The sequence below is a fragment of the Gopherus evgoodei genome, chromosome 8 (genome assembly GCF_007399415.2).
Source record: "Gopherus evgoodei ecotype Sinaloan lineage chromosome 8, rGopEvg1_v1.p, whole genome shotgun sequence".
NCBI lineage: Eukaryota > Metazoa > Chordata > Testudines > Testudinidae > Gopherus > Gopherus evgoodei.
In genome coordinates, this window is record NC_044329.1 from 51,604,252 (window position 1) to 51,621,725 (window position 17,474).

The 17,474-nt window shown below is 41.0% G+C and overlaps 1 protein-coding gene across 1 annotated transcript in view; it reads left to right on the forward strand.

The window, feature by feature from the left end:
• The window catches only part of RABGAP1L (RAB GTPase activating protein 1 like), a 570,078-nt gene that overhangs the window by 389,572 nt on the left and 163,032 nt on the right, over positions 1 to 17,474 (forward strand). Inside the window, 1 exon segment of the mRNA XM_030571947.1 lies at positions 15,094 to 15,135. Within this exon segment, the coding sequence (XP_030427807.1) occupies positions 15,094 to 15,135 (42 nt within the window).

Below are 17,474 nucleotides of genomic sequence, written 5' to 3' on the forward strand. Positions count from 1 at the left end.
TTGACACTTTTTTTTTCTCTTCAGTCCTCCTTCCACATCTCTCAGACCCTATGGATGCGTTTTCTTTTCTTGTGTCAACCATCCTCATAGCATCTAGTGATAACTGAGTGGGATTTTCTGCTGAGCCCATTAACATTAGCCCTTAATAGACCTAAGAGTTTATTCCAGGGTGGGCTGGGTAGGTTATCAGCAGCACTCATGCTTAGGGAACTAAAGGGTAGGATTTGAACCTGTGTGTCCAATATGGTACTCTAGATCCACTAGACTCACTATTTACTAGTTTGAAAGAAAAGAGTAAAAGAATTAGTTATTTCACTCTCAGAACAGGTGAAATGAATTGTTAGTCCATTTGCTAGTTGACAGGATTCCATATCACATCCCTTCCATTACCACAGGCATTAATTGACACTGCTCTTTGCAGTCTCACAGGGTTAAGTATTGAATAGACCTGGTATCTGTAATGTGGCTAATAGAGGGCTTTCATCTAAAAGGTTGTCAATCCATCAATTTTGCTCATTTGCTCAGTGTTAAAAGATCATTGAAGATTACAGATTCCTTTAAAAAAAACAGAGTCACCACAGCTATGTAATGTGTCTTAAAATATTAAAATGCTAGGACTTTGTATCAGGACTACATACCTGATACATAAAAAGGTGTGTGTTTATATACATATATTTATATAGAGATATTTATATTGTCAATTTTGAGATTAGAATTATACTGCCAGTGGCTTTCATTCATGCCCCCCCCCCCCCAATTAAGGTAGTGGAGTTAAGTCAAGTTTGCTGTCTCTGAATTTTCTTGCTTTCTTGGGTTTACATCAGACACTTGGATCTATTTTAAACATAACTGTAGTTATGGTTACTGCTTTGCCCCATGGGCTGGGGGAGAAGTTTTCCAGTACTGGCACAGAAATAAATGTAAACAATTCAGCAATTGGTATAGTATATGGCTTAATGAACCTTTAAAGTTTTTGTTTTAAATGGTTTTGATTAGAATCATAAAAGGCTTAAAACTAGTTTCAAGCTAATGCTCACAAAAACAGAGGAAGACTAAACTGCTTGAGTGAATGAATATAAAACTTTAGCCACACCCAGTACCAGTCTCTTTCATGGCCACTGGATCATCATAAAACAGACCATAATTACCCACCTCTAAAGCTGTATAGAACAAAAATCAAAGCTTGGTTCTAAGAAAGGACTACTTAATGGAGGACATTCAGGAGGTCATGAGGTGACCACAAGAAGACCCAAGATTCGACAAAACCACTTTTGTTGTCATCCAACTAGCCCTATGTACATCTATAATTTAGGTACTTTTAATTCATAGATGCAGTTTATTTATTCCGAAAGTAATGTGCAGTTTCAGGACAAAGCTAATGACAAAATGTGAGCAAAGTGAGAACTGTCACAGACCAATCGTAACTTAGGATAACTTATGTGAGCAGAAGTTGCCCTCTTCGTCTTGTTGATTTTATGAGGTGAAGCAGATGAAAGGGAGAAGGGCTGGGAGTAAATTGCTTTGGCTGCCTTTTTTTTTTTAAAAAATATTCCTTTTTTTGAAGATGTGTGTCGTGGGGTAGGTGTAGGGCATCAGTTTGTGGGGAGATGAAAACAGATTTAGCGGCCCAAGTGGCCTCACCTGCAGTATTGCCACAGCTGTCCTAGGACAGCACGGCCCAACGGCCAGAGTCAGTGCAGCCACCCTTCTGTGCAGGGCAGCGCGGCCCAATGGCCAGAGTCAATATAGCAGCTCTGTAGATCAGAGCAGTATGGCCCCATGGCTAAGGTTAGTAGGGCAGTCCTTCTGTGCCATTTACCCCTCCGGGTGCTGTCTGCCTCACTGTAGGAGCCTGCAACATGTCTGCTCTTGTCAGCGGCCAGCCCAGCCTGAGCTGAGCTACTCCCTTTTATACTCTGGTTTCAGCTGGAGCATGCCCTGCTTCCTCAGCTCACAGAATGAGCCAGTCCTGAACCAATGCACCCCGTCACAATGTGGCTGAAAATTTAGCACATGTCTGTGTCCTGTGCTGAATGCCCTGAATTATGGTGGAGAGGAGAGAGACAAGTAAAAAGTAACTTTTAAAAAAGTCTTTGATTCTAAATCAACTGGGTTGATCTCAGTACTTCGCTGATGTCCCAGAATTCATCTTTTTATGGCTTCAGTGCTACCCTGCTGGAAAGCTTTGCTGTATACTTGGGCAGTCTCATGGGAGACTGAGAACATTTCCCTTACTATTTTTTTAAGTAGTATATTTTTACATTTTGTCTTTTTCTTTTTAATTATTAATTTAAACCTAAAGATTAAACTGGGATTTACGTTAATTCTCAAGAGTCTGGTCATTGCTACAGTAACATTTCCTGATTTGGTGAAGCTGAAGAAAAACACATTCAGGGGCCTCTTGCTAACAAACATAAAGAGTATACATATTTTTTTTATAATGTACTGAATGCACCCCATAGTTTGAATGACATTGAGCACACATTTCTGATCTTAGTTTACTTCTTAACTTTGTTTTGTAGTTCATTAATAAAAATCCTCTAAATGTTTTCTAAGACTATTGCTTTGGCCAGAGTTTAAGGCCTCGTGTACACTATAAAGTATTTATCAGAACAGCTATACTATTATAGATATACCAGCAAGCCCTTCTACAGGAGAGACAGATTAAAGAGTTCTTTGCTGGTTTAGGTTTATACCAGTTCTCTCTCTCCCCCCTCTTCCCCCACCCCTCCTCTCCCAAAATATACTATACAAGCAAAAATATTTTTGGTGGTATAATTGTGTCTACACTTGTCTTTTGCTGGGCATATCTATGTTGATTAGGAAAGTGATTCTTCCACACACACACACACCCCCCCGCACTCCTAAGTGAGATAGGTATGCTGGCAAAACTTCTAAGTGTAGCCCAGCCCAGGCCTAAGAAAAACGTTGCCATTGAGGTGTGAGCACCCTATTTAACTTGCCTCACTCTTCCCTTCTCTGGCTGTGAGTTTTATTAGTTTACCCTGTATTAAACTTACTTGCTCTGTGATTATTTGACATTCATTAGACAGGTATTCTTCCACAAAAAGGAACTATTCAGAAGTCGAATAATAAGTATAAGAAAGTAGTTGGTGAGAATGTCTTTAAGTTACTGAGCGTGCCTATTAAATTCCCAGTGAATTATGTACAGTAGGAGTGCTGGTAATACTTGGAATAAGGGTCTAATACAGATTCCATTGAAACCAGTTCCTAATTTGCCAGAATCAGGCCTTTATAGAGGCAGAATCAGGCCTTTATAGAGGCATATAGAGCCTTTATAGAGCATTATAAAAATGCAGTGCCTTTCAAATATATCTGTCTGTGGCCAGACCCAGATTAGACCCTGAGAGCAGAAGAGCAAAGAGCATTCGTTGTTCTTTGGTGATATATATATATATATATAATCTGTATATATTTTCTCTTTATTTTTGCAGAGCACTATACAGGTTTTCCTTTATTTTCTTCAGCACCCAGCTGTAAACCATGTAGTGCATTATCACAACATGCTTTTGACCAGGGGCAACTCTAGCTTTTTTGCCGCCTCAAGCATGGCAGGCAGGCTTCCTTCGGCGGCTTGCCTGTGGGAGGTCTGCCGGTCCTGCGGATTCAGCATACCCACCACCAAATCCGCGGGACCGGCGGACCTCCCTCAGACAAGCTGTTGAAGGTTGCCTGACTGCTGCCCTTGCAGGGACCAGCAGGGAGCCCCCTGCAGCTTGCTGCCCCAGGCATGCTCTTGGAGCGCTGGTGCCTGGAGCCGCCGCTGCTTTTGACCTCTATCTCCATAATTTTACTTGAAGCACTTTTGAGCCACTTTCTAGCTAGTTTCCCTATGGACAATTTTTCTAGGAGTACAGTACATTTCTATTATTCCTACCTAACATGTACTGCCATCTGCTGCTTGTGGATAGGAGCAGATTCTAGTCATTCCAGGCAGTACATAAAGCAAAACCACAATTTCAAAAAGAACCTAAGTAAATATTACAAATGGAGAAATGACATTATATTAACCATTGTTGTATGCACTGTTGTTGTAGCCGTGTTGGTCCCCAGATATTATAGAGAGAAGGTGGGTGAGGTAATATCTTTTACTGGACCAAATTTTATTGGTGAGAGAGACAAGCTTACACAGAGCTCTTCTTCAGGTCTGGGAAACTAACTCTTGAGTTATACCCTGTGTCAGTTTCCCAGACCTGAAAAAGACCTCTGTGTAATCTCGAAAACTTGTCTCTCTCCACAACAGAAATTGGTCCAATAAAACACATTACCTCACCTACCTTGTCTCTTTTATATTAACCAGTCCAACAAGATCAGCTGCTTTTTTTTTTTGGGGGGGGGGGGGAAGATGATGCTATATTTCTTACTCTGAATATGGGGAAATACTGCCAGCCTCACAGATACCAGGGTAGGCACCTAGTTTACGACATCCTTTACCTTGAAACTTGAGATTTACTGGGATGCTTGCATTTCAGCCCTCTTATTTGTAGATAATTGCCTTATACAATCATTTAATTGTGTTAACTATTGTTGTGGTTAATTCATACGTAATCAATGTGTGATGAATAGATTTAAGTTGGAGGTATAGGAATAAATAGGATTGTATTATAGGGGTATAAGGCTGACAAGCATTTGTGAGTGATTAAGTAAATAAGCAAAGCAAAGTAAGGCCCTAATGCAAGGTCTCTAGGCTGAGGCCTGTAAGGTTTTCACTTAGCCACATTAGGCCATGAGAAGGTAACCCAAGAGTAACTCTGTACCCGTGAAGTTACAAGATTACTTTAAAATATAAGCTAATAGGTGGTGATTGAAAAAATATGCCACAATGTACCACATGATGCCCGATTGTAATGTCTTGGGAAATACTGCAGCAATTACAGGTTACTATGGGGACTTGTTGTTGTAAATGCTAATGATTCTGATAATGTAACCTTTAGGGACTGCGAACCTTTGGCACAAGTTACTATGGTTCAAAATACCATTGGTAATATCAACCCCTCAATAATATAAAGGCACTGAAGGCAGCTGATTGGAAGATCTTTTCTCAACTTTGGAATCCATTTGATAATTGTATTTTTAATGTAATTGTAATATGCATCTTCAGGCTATGATGAAAGGTATATAAACTGCATTAAAGTGGTAGGAGCAGGTCCTTTGAGTGTGCCAAGTGCATTTGGTATAATTAAAAACTCAACATGCATTGTTCCATGTACCATACTTACAGTCACAGCAGTATCTTCCTGTACTTTGGAACAGAGAATCTATGGTACAGCAATTACTTTTAAAATGGGAAATATACAGATTTTAATGGCGTCTGTTGTACTGTCACTCTGAGATCCATCACATGCAGTGAATATAAATCAAATATAGGCAAGTTAAAGTCATTCACTGACTGAATTCATCTGTACCTCTTAAACTCACTATACCAAAACATGTATCCCTCAGTATGACCTGTTAAGTTAAAACCCAGAAGACAAATTGGGGTAATGTTCCACTTACAGGAAACAAAGAAAACCTGTACTGGGTGCCTGTGGTTTAGTGGATTAGGCATAAATCTGGAATCCTGAGTTCTTTTTCTTACCTTGCAAATAATTCATATATATTTAGGCAAGTCACATGTTGGGAAGAACTCACAATTGGGACAAGATTTTCAAATGAGCTCAATTCCTAGTTAGGCAACAAAATAACGGGCCATGTTTTCTAAAGAACTAGGAGTTGGGTGCTGAGCTTTTTTTTTCTTTTCTTTTTTTTAAATTTGGCAAAAAATGCCATAATGCGGACTGCTGGCGGGCTGAGCACTTTTGAAAATCCATCCCCAGTTGTGCATGTTGAAAATTTGGCCCTTAGGGCATTGTTCTGTTCTGAAAAGTGACTTAATAAATATTGAATCCCTTAATACTGTTTTTACAATCTCAGTTATCTATTAAGCTATCCAATTTATTTGTCTATTTAATCCAATCAGTTGAATCTAATTTACATTCTTATACTATTTCCATCATTGTGATATCTGAAAGAAGTACCAATACAGCAGAACCCTGTTTATACGATATAATTGGAACTGGGGCAAAATTGGATTATCAAACATTTGGATAATTGAAGGAATGGGAAAGTGTGAGTCTGCGGTGCCATCTAGTGGCCATAGGGGAGATCCCCGCTTCTGGACCTGTGTCCGCTGGTTGTGAGAGCTGGCTAATGGAGGGTTGGATGAACAGGGTTCTACTGTATATTAAAAAATAGACATGAAGTTTTCAGTGTTTTCCTTTCTTTTTCTCCTTACTATAGGGACTCCATTTTTTATGATTATGTTTTTATACTAGGTGATTTTGGTGAGGCTATTGAAAAAAGCTAGGTTGAAGAAGTAAGTTATGCCTTCTACTATGAAGACACTGGGGTTTGTGGTCATTTTGATTTCTTTCAGAAGTGAGTTCCATAGCTGAGGAATAGTTACTAAGAAAGCTGAGTCTGTTGCCTGCCCAAGGCTTATTCTCTTACATAATTACAAGTTAAATGTTTTTTTCACCCTGGAATATGAGAGTCGAGTAGGATTCTTTCTGGCTATCAGAACAGTAACAAATATTTTGCAACTGAAATTTAGCAATTCTGTTAATGATAGATGAGCCAAAATAGAATCCAGCTCTCTCTCCTTGACTTCTCCCTAACAGCAATAAACAATACTAACAACTTATTTTAGTCAGTAAAGCAAGCAGCTCTAACTCTGAATACCCACAAGGAACAAATAGATCTTGTGAGTAAGAAGATGCCATTTTTACATAGTCACTTTTCAGAGTTGGATTTAACCTTAGTTACCCCTATTTTACTGATGAGACAACTGAGGCACAGCTGTGATTACCAAGCTATGAGAAGTGGTATGTAAATTACACCTCTACCCCGATCTCATGAACCTGATATAACACTAATTCGGATATAACACCGTAAAGCAGCGCTCTTGTGGGGGTGGGGCTGCGCACTCTGGCGGATCAAAGCAAGTTCAATATAACGCGGTTTCACCTATAACGCGGTAAGATTTTTTGACTCCCAAGGACAGCATTATATCAGGGTAGAGGTGTTTTATTATTTATTAAATTAATTCAAAACCAATCCCTGCAAAATGTTCAGCAGGCGTCCATGACTTACAAATTGAAGATTATGCCACAGACCTTTTACTCTACATAGTTATAGTCAGCAAAAAGAAGAACTTATTCCTCCGGCCCTGTCATTTGCACCCCACAAATCATAGCCGCCAAAGAAACATGCAACTGGATCCAATCCAAAATTTAAATAGAATTGTAATTCCCTTTTAGAATCTGTAACCCCAATTACCCTTTATGGCACCTTTGAAAAAAGTTCAACTGAACACACAATTACAGAACAGCTTCAAATTAGCTTCTGATGAATAGCTAAATTCAAAAAACCAGATTAGGAACATTTTAATATCAGAATTTGGAACAGAGTTACAGTGACTGGTTCTCTTGATACTATCCATTTTGGCCTGAGATTTTTCAAATGTTATTTAGGAGCGACTCAGACTTCTCTAACACATATCTGATGCAACTGAATATGAGCTGTAGAGAATGTTTTGTCAATATCTCCTTTTTATTTTCTCCTAGAAACCATCCTTATATAGGAGTAAAACCACATGTATTCACCTCCATGCAGTCCCAAATCAGAGACGAATATATTGAATGAATTTCCATTAAATCTGTTCGGCCAGATTCACCCTCTGGGGTGGTGGGTGGTAGTGTTAAGAGATTGCTCTGTGGCCACAGAGGCATCTGTGTCAGAGTGGTGATGCCTCCTGGGGAGAGGAGGTGCCAGTAGCAACACTACCTTCCCTTCAGACTTCTGCCATGTGAGAACAGATTGAAAATCAGACATGGGTTCCATAAAAGCCCCACAGGCAAATGCTTTTCTGGAGATGTGCTGCATCACTGTATTCCAGGTTACTTGGTCCTGCCTCAGCGCTGGGGGATGGACTAGTTGACCTCTTGACATCCATTCCAGCCCTATATTTCTAAATTCTATAATTCTGTGCCCACCCACTTCCCAGCTGCACAAGCCAGTTTGGCACCAGCCTTTTGATCTTCATAACAAGTTAATTTGAGCTCAAATACTAAATTAAGCAGTGAAATAAAATGTAAATAAAGGAGTAACTTAATCCAGCTCATTGGTTCTCTAAAAGAAAGCATATCGGCATTCCAGGCCAAACAGTTTTTAATCCCATATCTGCTTCTGCCATAGTAGTAGTTTCACTTTCTTCTGCATTTCCAGTTTTGGAGTGAAAAGGTTAAAACCCTGAAATGCACTAAGCAAACATGTTGCATTGTATATTTGTCTCATTCATAATTACCCAAAGTGTTGACATGTAAATTGTGATAACAAATTATTTTTTTTCATTAAAACTTCTTTGTCTGCAACAGTTTAGTCCATAACAAAAAATCAACATATCCCAGGTATTCACTTAATCTTACCCTCTCATTATATTTGAAAGAGAAATATATGATGTCCCATGAACTGTGACTATTACATTACTTTTATGCCCAAGGGAAAAAAATATACAGTTCTTTTTCCTATTGGAAGGTCAACCTCATCAATCCAAGAAACGTGATTGCCCTTGTAATGAAATGGTTAATAATTCCTGAGTTCCTTTGTATTTAAAGGGGGTTTTAATCACATGTGATTGTCGTTTACTTATGCACTTTAGTGAGTATGTTTTGGTGTTTATGAAGTGGATAGAGAAAATAGTCTCAGAACTTATGTACAGAAGCAGTTTATGATTCACTAAAGGATTCACTTACTTATGTTAGATTAAGTGATATTAATGTCATGATTTAAAAGTTGAGAATTGTTGAAGATTGCTTAATCCTCTTTTGGGATTCTCCTAGTGTTGTGCTGAGTTTGAAGTGTGTTACTAGCATGCAGAGGGAATCTTGACTGAAGGTGATTTTAACTTGCCTCTCTTTGAGCTCCCCACGCCTTATTCCCCCTCCCCCCCCCAAAAAAAAAAAAGATACAGTCCTTCTGCAGGGCATTCTCACATTTAGGGGAACAGAACTGTAAAGTTTTTTTTAAAGTTTCCATTTAAACTCTCTCATTTCCAGTCTTAACTTCAGTGTGTGCGCGCACACACATATTATTTTCAGCTGAAACTTTACATATTTTACAATTTAGTTGAAATTTGGTACATCTGGTTTGCTGGTTAGAACCCAGAATTCCCTGGGAAATCAGTCTTTTGGCATATTTGGAGCTCAAACAAGTCAATGATGATTTGGTTCTGAAGCCTTAAACTAAGGGCCTGATCATACCTTCACATGCAGAGTAGCACAGAGTACTAGCTGGGCACTGCGGTAGTCCCTCCATGGTGTTAGAATCTGAGCTGTGGAGTGGGCAGGGACAGCGGATGAGCTCTCTTCATGCATAATCACCCCACCATTATTGCTTTACAGGACTAATACTGCATCCCTCTGACTTGTATGTGCAACTCTGTGGAAGCCACCTGAGAGGTGGGGCGGGGAGGGGAGATTCAAAGCATGGTAGCCAGTGAGAGTGTCTGTGGAATCATGGGTCCACTGAAGCCATGGGGCCCCCCACACACAAGACCTTCACAAAGACACCTATGCTTTTTCAGCTAAGACCCTGAATTCCAGAGGCTTGGGAACTGAACTCCCTGCCTGTACCAGAAGGGTTCCTCTCCTAGTCTTTTAAAGAGAACAATACAGAGGAAGCTCCACAAAGGGAATGTGGCCAAGCTTCTTGCTCCTGCTATGAGTTTTCTTATTTTAGAATTATTTGAGCCTAAATTCTGCCCCAGAGCCTCAGTGAGGATTAATTGGTTTGACTTCTGAGAAGGAAATACTTAAATTGAACCCAATGAACTGGGCAGGAGTATGAAGTAGTCAACAATTATGGTCAGCCAACGTCAGGAATTTCACACTCTCCCTCGTATCAGCAAGCTCCTCTGTTTGAAATAACTTGCACAGATGGCATTTACCTTGGGTTTTCATCAAGCTAAGGGAAATATTTTCTTTTTTTTTATTTTACAGAACATCAGTCTTTTACAACAGAACCAAAAATATTAGAAAAATAATCCCCATATTTCATCAGGTATATTGTTTACAATTCATGTTACATTTGTTTCAAGAATACTATTCATTAGCATATATTTTATCAACATCACTTCCTAACAAGCCCATACACCTGTTCAGCAGCCTCCTTGCTTCTGTTTCATTTCCTTATCTCCAGCTGTGCACAAAGCGTCAATGAGCTTTCTTTTCTAAAACTGTTTTTACTCACACTACCTCTGTGACCTTAAAGTTGTACTCTGTATGAATATGCTGCCCTACAGGAAACTCAGGATAGATTCAGGGGGGAGGGGGGATCAGTTCCTCCTTTGGAAAAGCCCTTTGGATAGGGCCTTGGGGAGAGGTAAACTCATGAGTTTCCCGTCCCTGAGTCTTACCCAAACGTTTCCATTGCAGGAAGGGCGAGAGTTGCCCATTTTAGAACAGGTTCATTCCCCAAAACCCATGGATCACATACGACCTGCTAAAGGCACTAGGCCTCTACACAGGCTCACATGGTTCTCCAGCACTAAGGGGCTTGCAGAGAAGTTGATCTTTCCAGAGACTGTCATGCTGGCTGCTGGGAGGCATGCTATGCAGAGGGCCATCCCCAAGGAGGGGTTGCATGTGATGCCATGGAGTCTGCTGACCTTTTTCTGTCTCTGTGGAGGAAGTGTGGGAGGTCAGTGCACAAAGGGTTAGTTCCAGGCATGGATCCTAGGGGAACAATTCCCACACCCTCTGCTTCAGGGCTCTTGACATAGATGGTTGACTTACAACTACTTGACTGGCTGCAGTCGAGCACAGAGCACATCTCAGGCCTGGTCTACACTAGGGGGGTGGATTGATCTAAGGTACGCAACTTCAGCTATGTGAATAAGGTAGCTGAAGTCAGCGTACTTAGAGCTGCTTACCAAGGTGTCTTCATTGCAGTAAGTCAACTGCTGACGCTCCCCTGTCGACTCCACCTGTGCTTCTCACTCTGGTGGAGTACCAGAGTCAACGGAAGAGTGCTCGGTAGTCGATTTATCGTGTCTTCACTAGACACGATAAATCGACCCCTGCTGGATTGATCGCTCTGGAGGTAAGTGTAGACATGCCCTCAGGAGGGCTGTATGTATAGGAGGTTTTAAGTTACTTTGTCCTCTCCTGATCCTGTGCTTCCTATCTGTTTGACTGATTGCCCAATGTAACTTGGAGCAAAGCCAGGGCTGCTGTCAATTACACTGGCTGTCAGTCGCCCCAAGGGGCTGTTAAAGCAGCTGGAGATCTTCAGGGCACAGGGAGGTCCTCATCATGTCCCTTTTGCTGTCTAGTGGAAGAGAGGTGATATAAGAACTGTTACACTGACCTCAATAACAAGAACATGGTAGATGGAAACAGTATACGTTTAGAGCTGAAGCTGCCAGTGACAGAGAAGAGTTCTTGGGAAGACAAACCAACACTCTTGATTTTTTCATGGGACTTTTATAGTGCCTGAAATTGCACACAAGACAGTAATCATCAGTAATTCTGCAGGAGTAGGACAGTGTGTTGGCATATGATAACAAAATCTGCTTCGCAGGTCAATCTGTGCTGATTGTGGGATTTTTGTAATGCCCATTGGCCGAGGTGGGCTAAGTGGCAGTCCAAAGCAGTAGTCAAGTGTGTGCAGGTGGTCAGGCAGCCGGGAGATGGATTGGTATCAGAGGTATTCTGGGGCAATGGTCGGAGTTCTTGCAGAGGTCAGTAGCTGGAAGATCCAATCCAAAGGGTTGAGTCTGTTAGGGAGTTGAGGTCAGGCGAGGCAGCAGGCAACAAGGTAGAGTCAGGCAAAGCAGCAAGGCAAGGTGGTTTAGGCAGCAACCAGCAGGCAATGGTCTGTTGCTCAGATAGCTTCCTCTTCCTGTTGGGGTCTTTATGATGTCCAGGTGCCCAGTGAGAATGTGGCCAGTCCATCCAATCAGGGGCCTGAGGAAGGCTACTGTGAGTCTGTAGGCCTTTAGCACGAAGGCTGTTGGTCAAGATGGTAGTTCAGTGCATTGTTGTGGTGCAGCAGTTTGGGATGCAGCCTATGGACCTAGCAAGCCTGGCTTTGATACTGTGGTCCTGACAGTTTCTTGTTTGAGCACATCATTGTTCATTCTGATGGCAGTTACGAGATACAGAGCTTTTCATTTATAGACCATGTGCTCAAACCTTGTCCACTTCAGTTGTGGATGAAAGTTGTTACCTTCCGATGACTATGTGAAATGAATTGTTGGTTTCAGTTACATTTTTAAAGGATTGATATCACACATTACAGAAAATTCCATACTTTTTGGCAGTCTTGATGGCATTCTCAGCAGAGAAGGGATATGGAGCCTGAAATACCCTTTTTACCACTAAAAATGTTCTGTCTAGAATCAGGTTGAGAGATTCTGGAATGGCAATTTTGGGAGCTTCGACTGTTACTGTCAGTACTTTACCTGTTGCATGAATTTCAGTTAGCATGGTTGACAGTCAAACACTTTTCTAGTAAAAATAAACGAAATCGCTTTTGGTGTGTATTTAAACTGCTGCTGTCACCTATGGAACTAGTGATTGTTCAATAAATGCTCCTCTGGTTTCAATGCTGCTACATTCTGACCTCTGGTGGAAGATGTGTGATCTGTTGCCATAGTAATTAAATATAGAATTACCAAACAACTTGCTAGCTAATGCAATTTTTTTTTTATTTTATTGTGGTAGCACCCAGGAACCCCAGTCATGTACCATAACCCCATTATGCTTAGCACTGCATAAACATGACAGAAAAGACCGATCCTGCCTGACAGAGCTTACATTCTAAGAAGACTTCTTTCTAAAAGGTTCTGCAGCTTTTGATGAAGTCTGGATTGTGCCGGACACGACAAACTCCACAATTTTACATTTATACCTAAGATATAGAGCATCACGTTTAGGGGGAGGTTTGGAGGACTTCTCATCATGGAATCAGCAAGCTTCTCGAGGAGAAGGCTACTTCTACCTCTCCCAACCAGCAGCATTTTTCTAAGGACAGAGCCGATGGCTCCACAGCCCTCCCTATGCTATTGGACGTTAGGGGTTACTTGCTGCCTCTTTAACTTTTTGTCTCTGGGTTTTCCTAACAGAACCCACTCCTCTAAATGACACAGCATGCCCTGACAACATGTGAGCTAGTTTCCCAGGAGTGCTAGGCAATCTGATATGACACTAACGGGGAAGCTTTAGACAGCAGGAAAGATCTTGACAGCAAATTGTTGGAGGTGAAATGTGATGGAGGGAATTTACATCAATATTTCTGAACCTTAAAGAAGGCTTGTTTCAAGGAGTTGGCAAAAGTTTAAGGGCTCTTATTCTTGCAAAAACCAATTCACTCAACCCTAATTAATAAAAATATGTGAGATTACCTCAGAAACTCCATTATGATATTGTTAAAACAAATTACAGAGTGAAATTAGCAAGGAACTCATTGAAATCTTGTTATTGTACAAGGGGAGATTACTAAGGAAATCCTGTGATAATCCCATAACAGTGTGTATTATAATGGCAACATTATTTCTGAGCAAGTCTGTTGGAACTCTTTCATATGTTAAATCTGAGTGAGGCAATGTAGTAGGTAACCTGCAGTTGAACTATCTACATTTGCTAAAAAATGTAAAGTTATAGTGAAATACAAAGGAAAGTCAAAATAATACAATAAATGTGGGTTTTATATGGTACAGTATCTACCTTAGCCAGGGTATCACAAAGCCCTGTATAAAGTTAAATGGAGCTACATATGGCAAAGTAGTCATAGCTAGTAGACCCTGTTTTATTGACAGAGGGAATGTTTGATCCTGCAAAATACAGCTGTATTGTACTCTTTGGTCTGGTCTACACTTGCAAGTTGTACTGATATAACTGTATAGGTGAGGGGTGTGATATTTTTACTGATATAGTTATGCTGGGACAAGCCCTCATGTGGATGCAGTTATACCGGTATAAAGGTGCCTTGTCATATAGGAATATCTTTACTAGTATAAACATCTTTATACCGACATAGCTGCATCATAGAATCATAGAACATCAGGGCTGGAAGGGACCTCAGGAGGTCATCTAGTCCAACCCCCTGCTCGAAGCAGGACCAATCCCCAGACAGATTTTTGCCCCAGATCCCTAAATGGCCCCCTCAAGATTCACCGGAAGGTGATTGCACCACTTTAACTATACCAGTTAAGCAGTACAACTTTTATGTGTAGTCAGAAAGAGGCTCTAGATCTTTATCTTTGGACTCAGAATGGCACCAGATGAAGGCAGAGTTGGCCTGTTTAAAGTCTGTTAGAAAGTCTAGGAGGGAGCACTGGTACCTTTAATTCAGCTCCACTGAGCCTAGCAATTCCAGCACTGTCCTCTCTCAGGGGATCTGAAATCTGTGGAGCATCATTATTTTATCATTATTTCCTTTATTATATATATTCATTTATATAGAGCCATGTGTTTGCAATGTAGTGAAAGTGGCAAGCACAACAGGGCTGGTTTACACATCTAGCTGCCTGATTTCTGAACTGTCTTTTATATTTGAGTTGATATCAGAAAATCTGTGTGTTTAAGACTTGGGATTTTTGTGGGTGTTTAATACAAAAGATTTTAGATACAAGCTGCTTTCTTTGGACTGGCAAAAATTGTATTAAGTAGAATATTTGGTTCTGTTGGCTTTGACGAAACAGACTGTCCTGATGGTCAGTTGCTGGTACTATTCTGTACTGCTCCATGAGAGACCAGATTTGACTGATACTTAGCCAAGGGACAGAGGGCTGTCCAAAAGCACCTGTCTGACCAATAAGAGAGCAAAATCACTGGAGTCCAAAGAGCCTCGGTCCCCTCAGCCAGAAGTTTGGAAGCTGCATCATGGGGCCTTAAGTGTGGGATGTGAAGTGGGGAAAGCTGGGAGTGCCTCAGGACTCTGACAAAAATCTTGCATATCTCCCAAGGGAGAACTAAAACCTGGTACAGTGGGACTGATTCAACTCTCTTTTTTTCTTCTTCTCCTTTTCAGGGTCTGAACATAATCTTTCATGTAGCCTTGGCACTCTTAAAGGTAAGTCATTTATTTTAACTCTTTTGTTTATTATAAAGCAGTATGAGATATTCACAATCAGGGATTATTTAATTGAATATGCCACACCTTGTAATAAAACCACATTGAAAAGCCTCAGGCAATAGTATTTGGTGTCTCAGAGTTATCATGGAGGAAAATGAAAATATTGTAACAGGTGAGGTTGGGGGGTTGTCCTTAAAAATGTCTGCTTTGTTGTTTGTATTAAACTGCTTCATCATGCAGTAAAGTTCCTGGAAACAAAGGTAATATGGTGATTAAGATGCCTCATAAATGTACCTGCTCAGAAGAAAACAACTTTACTTCACTTCACAGTCCTATACTTCCTTGCTGAGGTATTTCATGAAGTTATTCCTCCAGGAAATGTATAATTGCATATGAAACACATCTGTAATGAAAAGGGAGAAACTAGAAGTGTATTGTAGTGTAGATGAAAATAATCTTTATCTTATGACTATCTTAGATACAGAAAAATTACACTTGACAGAACATTTGGGGTGAAATCCTGGCTCAGTTGATGTCAATTGCAGAATTCACATTGACTTCATCATGCCCAAGACTTCATCTTTGCTTTTGTTTGGAAATGGCAGTGGTGCTGGAACTGGACAAGTGCTCTGTAGTATTCCCAACACGCTACTGTCAAAAAAGCTTTGTATTGTCCAACAGTCTGCTGTTTAAAACCTTGTCTTCATTGCAGTTCACTCAAGTTAACTCACGTCCTGATTCAAATTCTGCCACACACACAAACCCTTAATTTATGTGTGATGGTGCTTTTACCTGAAAGGAGCTGACCCCTCAAGGGGTAGAGACTACAGCTCAAATTAGCACAGCTCATCAGTTGTTAACATAATTACTCTGTAATGTGGATGCAGGCTAGCGCCACTCAATTGTCACTAGTCCTCCAATGTCTTCCCACAATTCTCCATGTGTCTAGAAAGGACAGACAAGTTCTCTCACAATTTACTGGGAAATAATTCATGGACAGCTCAGTTTACTGTAGCTCAAAGAAGCCTTGGATATACCCCCCAGAAATCATAGCATGACACATGAGTGAGTGCAGCACCTTTGTGAACAAACAAACGTGAGAACAAACGTGAGGATTATTTCACAGTGTGGCCATTGTCACTTGAGCTATGCAAATGTGAGATATACAACTCAAACGAAGACAACGCGAATTAGCTTTGCAGTGAAGATGTATCCTCAGTAACTGAAGTTTCCTTAGCAGATAGCCAGTTTGTGCCAGATTGTGTGGTTACTTTGTTATATTGACACATCTTCAAGGAACAGCCTGGAACAAGGAAATACATTCACATGTGTTTCCAGAGAGTTGTCAGTTTGCAATACCACTCGCTTCCACTCTCAATTTTCAAAGAGACTGCAAAAGGTGAAAAAATGTTTGTGCTCTGTTATTGTTCTTGGGTAGTGGTGGGCGATCTGTGGCCCGTGGGCTGCATTCAGCGCATCAGGGTAATCTGATTGCGGGCCACAAGACATTTTGCTGACATTAACTGTCTGCAGACATGGCTCCTCGCAGCTCCCAGTGACCGTGGTTCGCCGTTCCCGGCCAATGGGAGCTGTGGGAAGTGGCGGCCAGCTCCCATTGGCTGGGAACAGTGAACCACGGCCACTGGGAGCTGCAGGGGGGCTGTGCCTGCAGACGGTCAACATCAGCAAAATCTCTCGCGGCCGACAACCAGCTTACCCTGATGGGCCGCACGTTGCCCAGCACTTTTCTGGGATGTATGTGTATGTGTATGTGAGAAAGAGTAAGGCCTGAAAGGTTTTAAAAAACAACAGAAAAACCTCATGTGTTTGCTGCTTGTTTCTTACATTGCAAACTGAGAACTTGACTACTTGGTGTTTTTTTTCCTCTGGGAGATTCTGTGGATTACTGGAAACTTAGCAGTTTGACATGACACATACTTGTGAAAATTGAGTCCCAAATGGTCAAGCAGGATTGTGGAAGAGTATTGGAGGATCAGCAGCAATTTAGTAGTGCTAGCTTGCATCCATGAGACAGAATGGTTGTTAGCAGATGTGACTTGGTCACTAGGGTTTTGCCTATGCCCTTAGTCATGATGGCCAACTTGTGTTACTAGTATGGCAGTACAGAAGAGAGGAGTTTTTCAGTGTGAATGGGAGTCAAATTAACAGGATTACTTGAGCTATAACATGAATCAGTGAAAACAAGCCCTGCGATGGGGAAAGTGATTTTTATCCAGAGTGCTGAATGATTTTTTTTTTTGTTACAACACATTGTTAAACGAGTGGTATGCTTAATGAACAGTTAACAGGCAAGCTCCCTTTTTCAAAGATTCAGC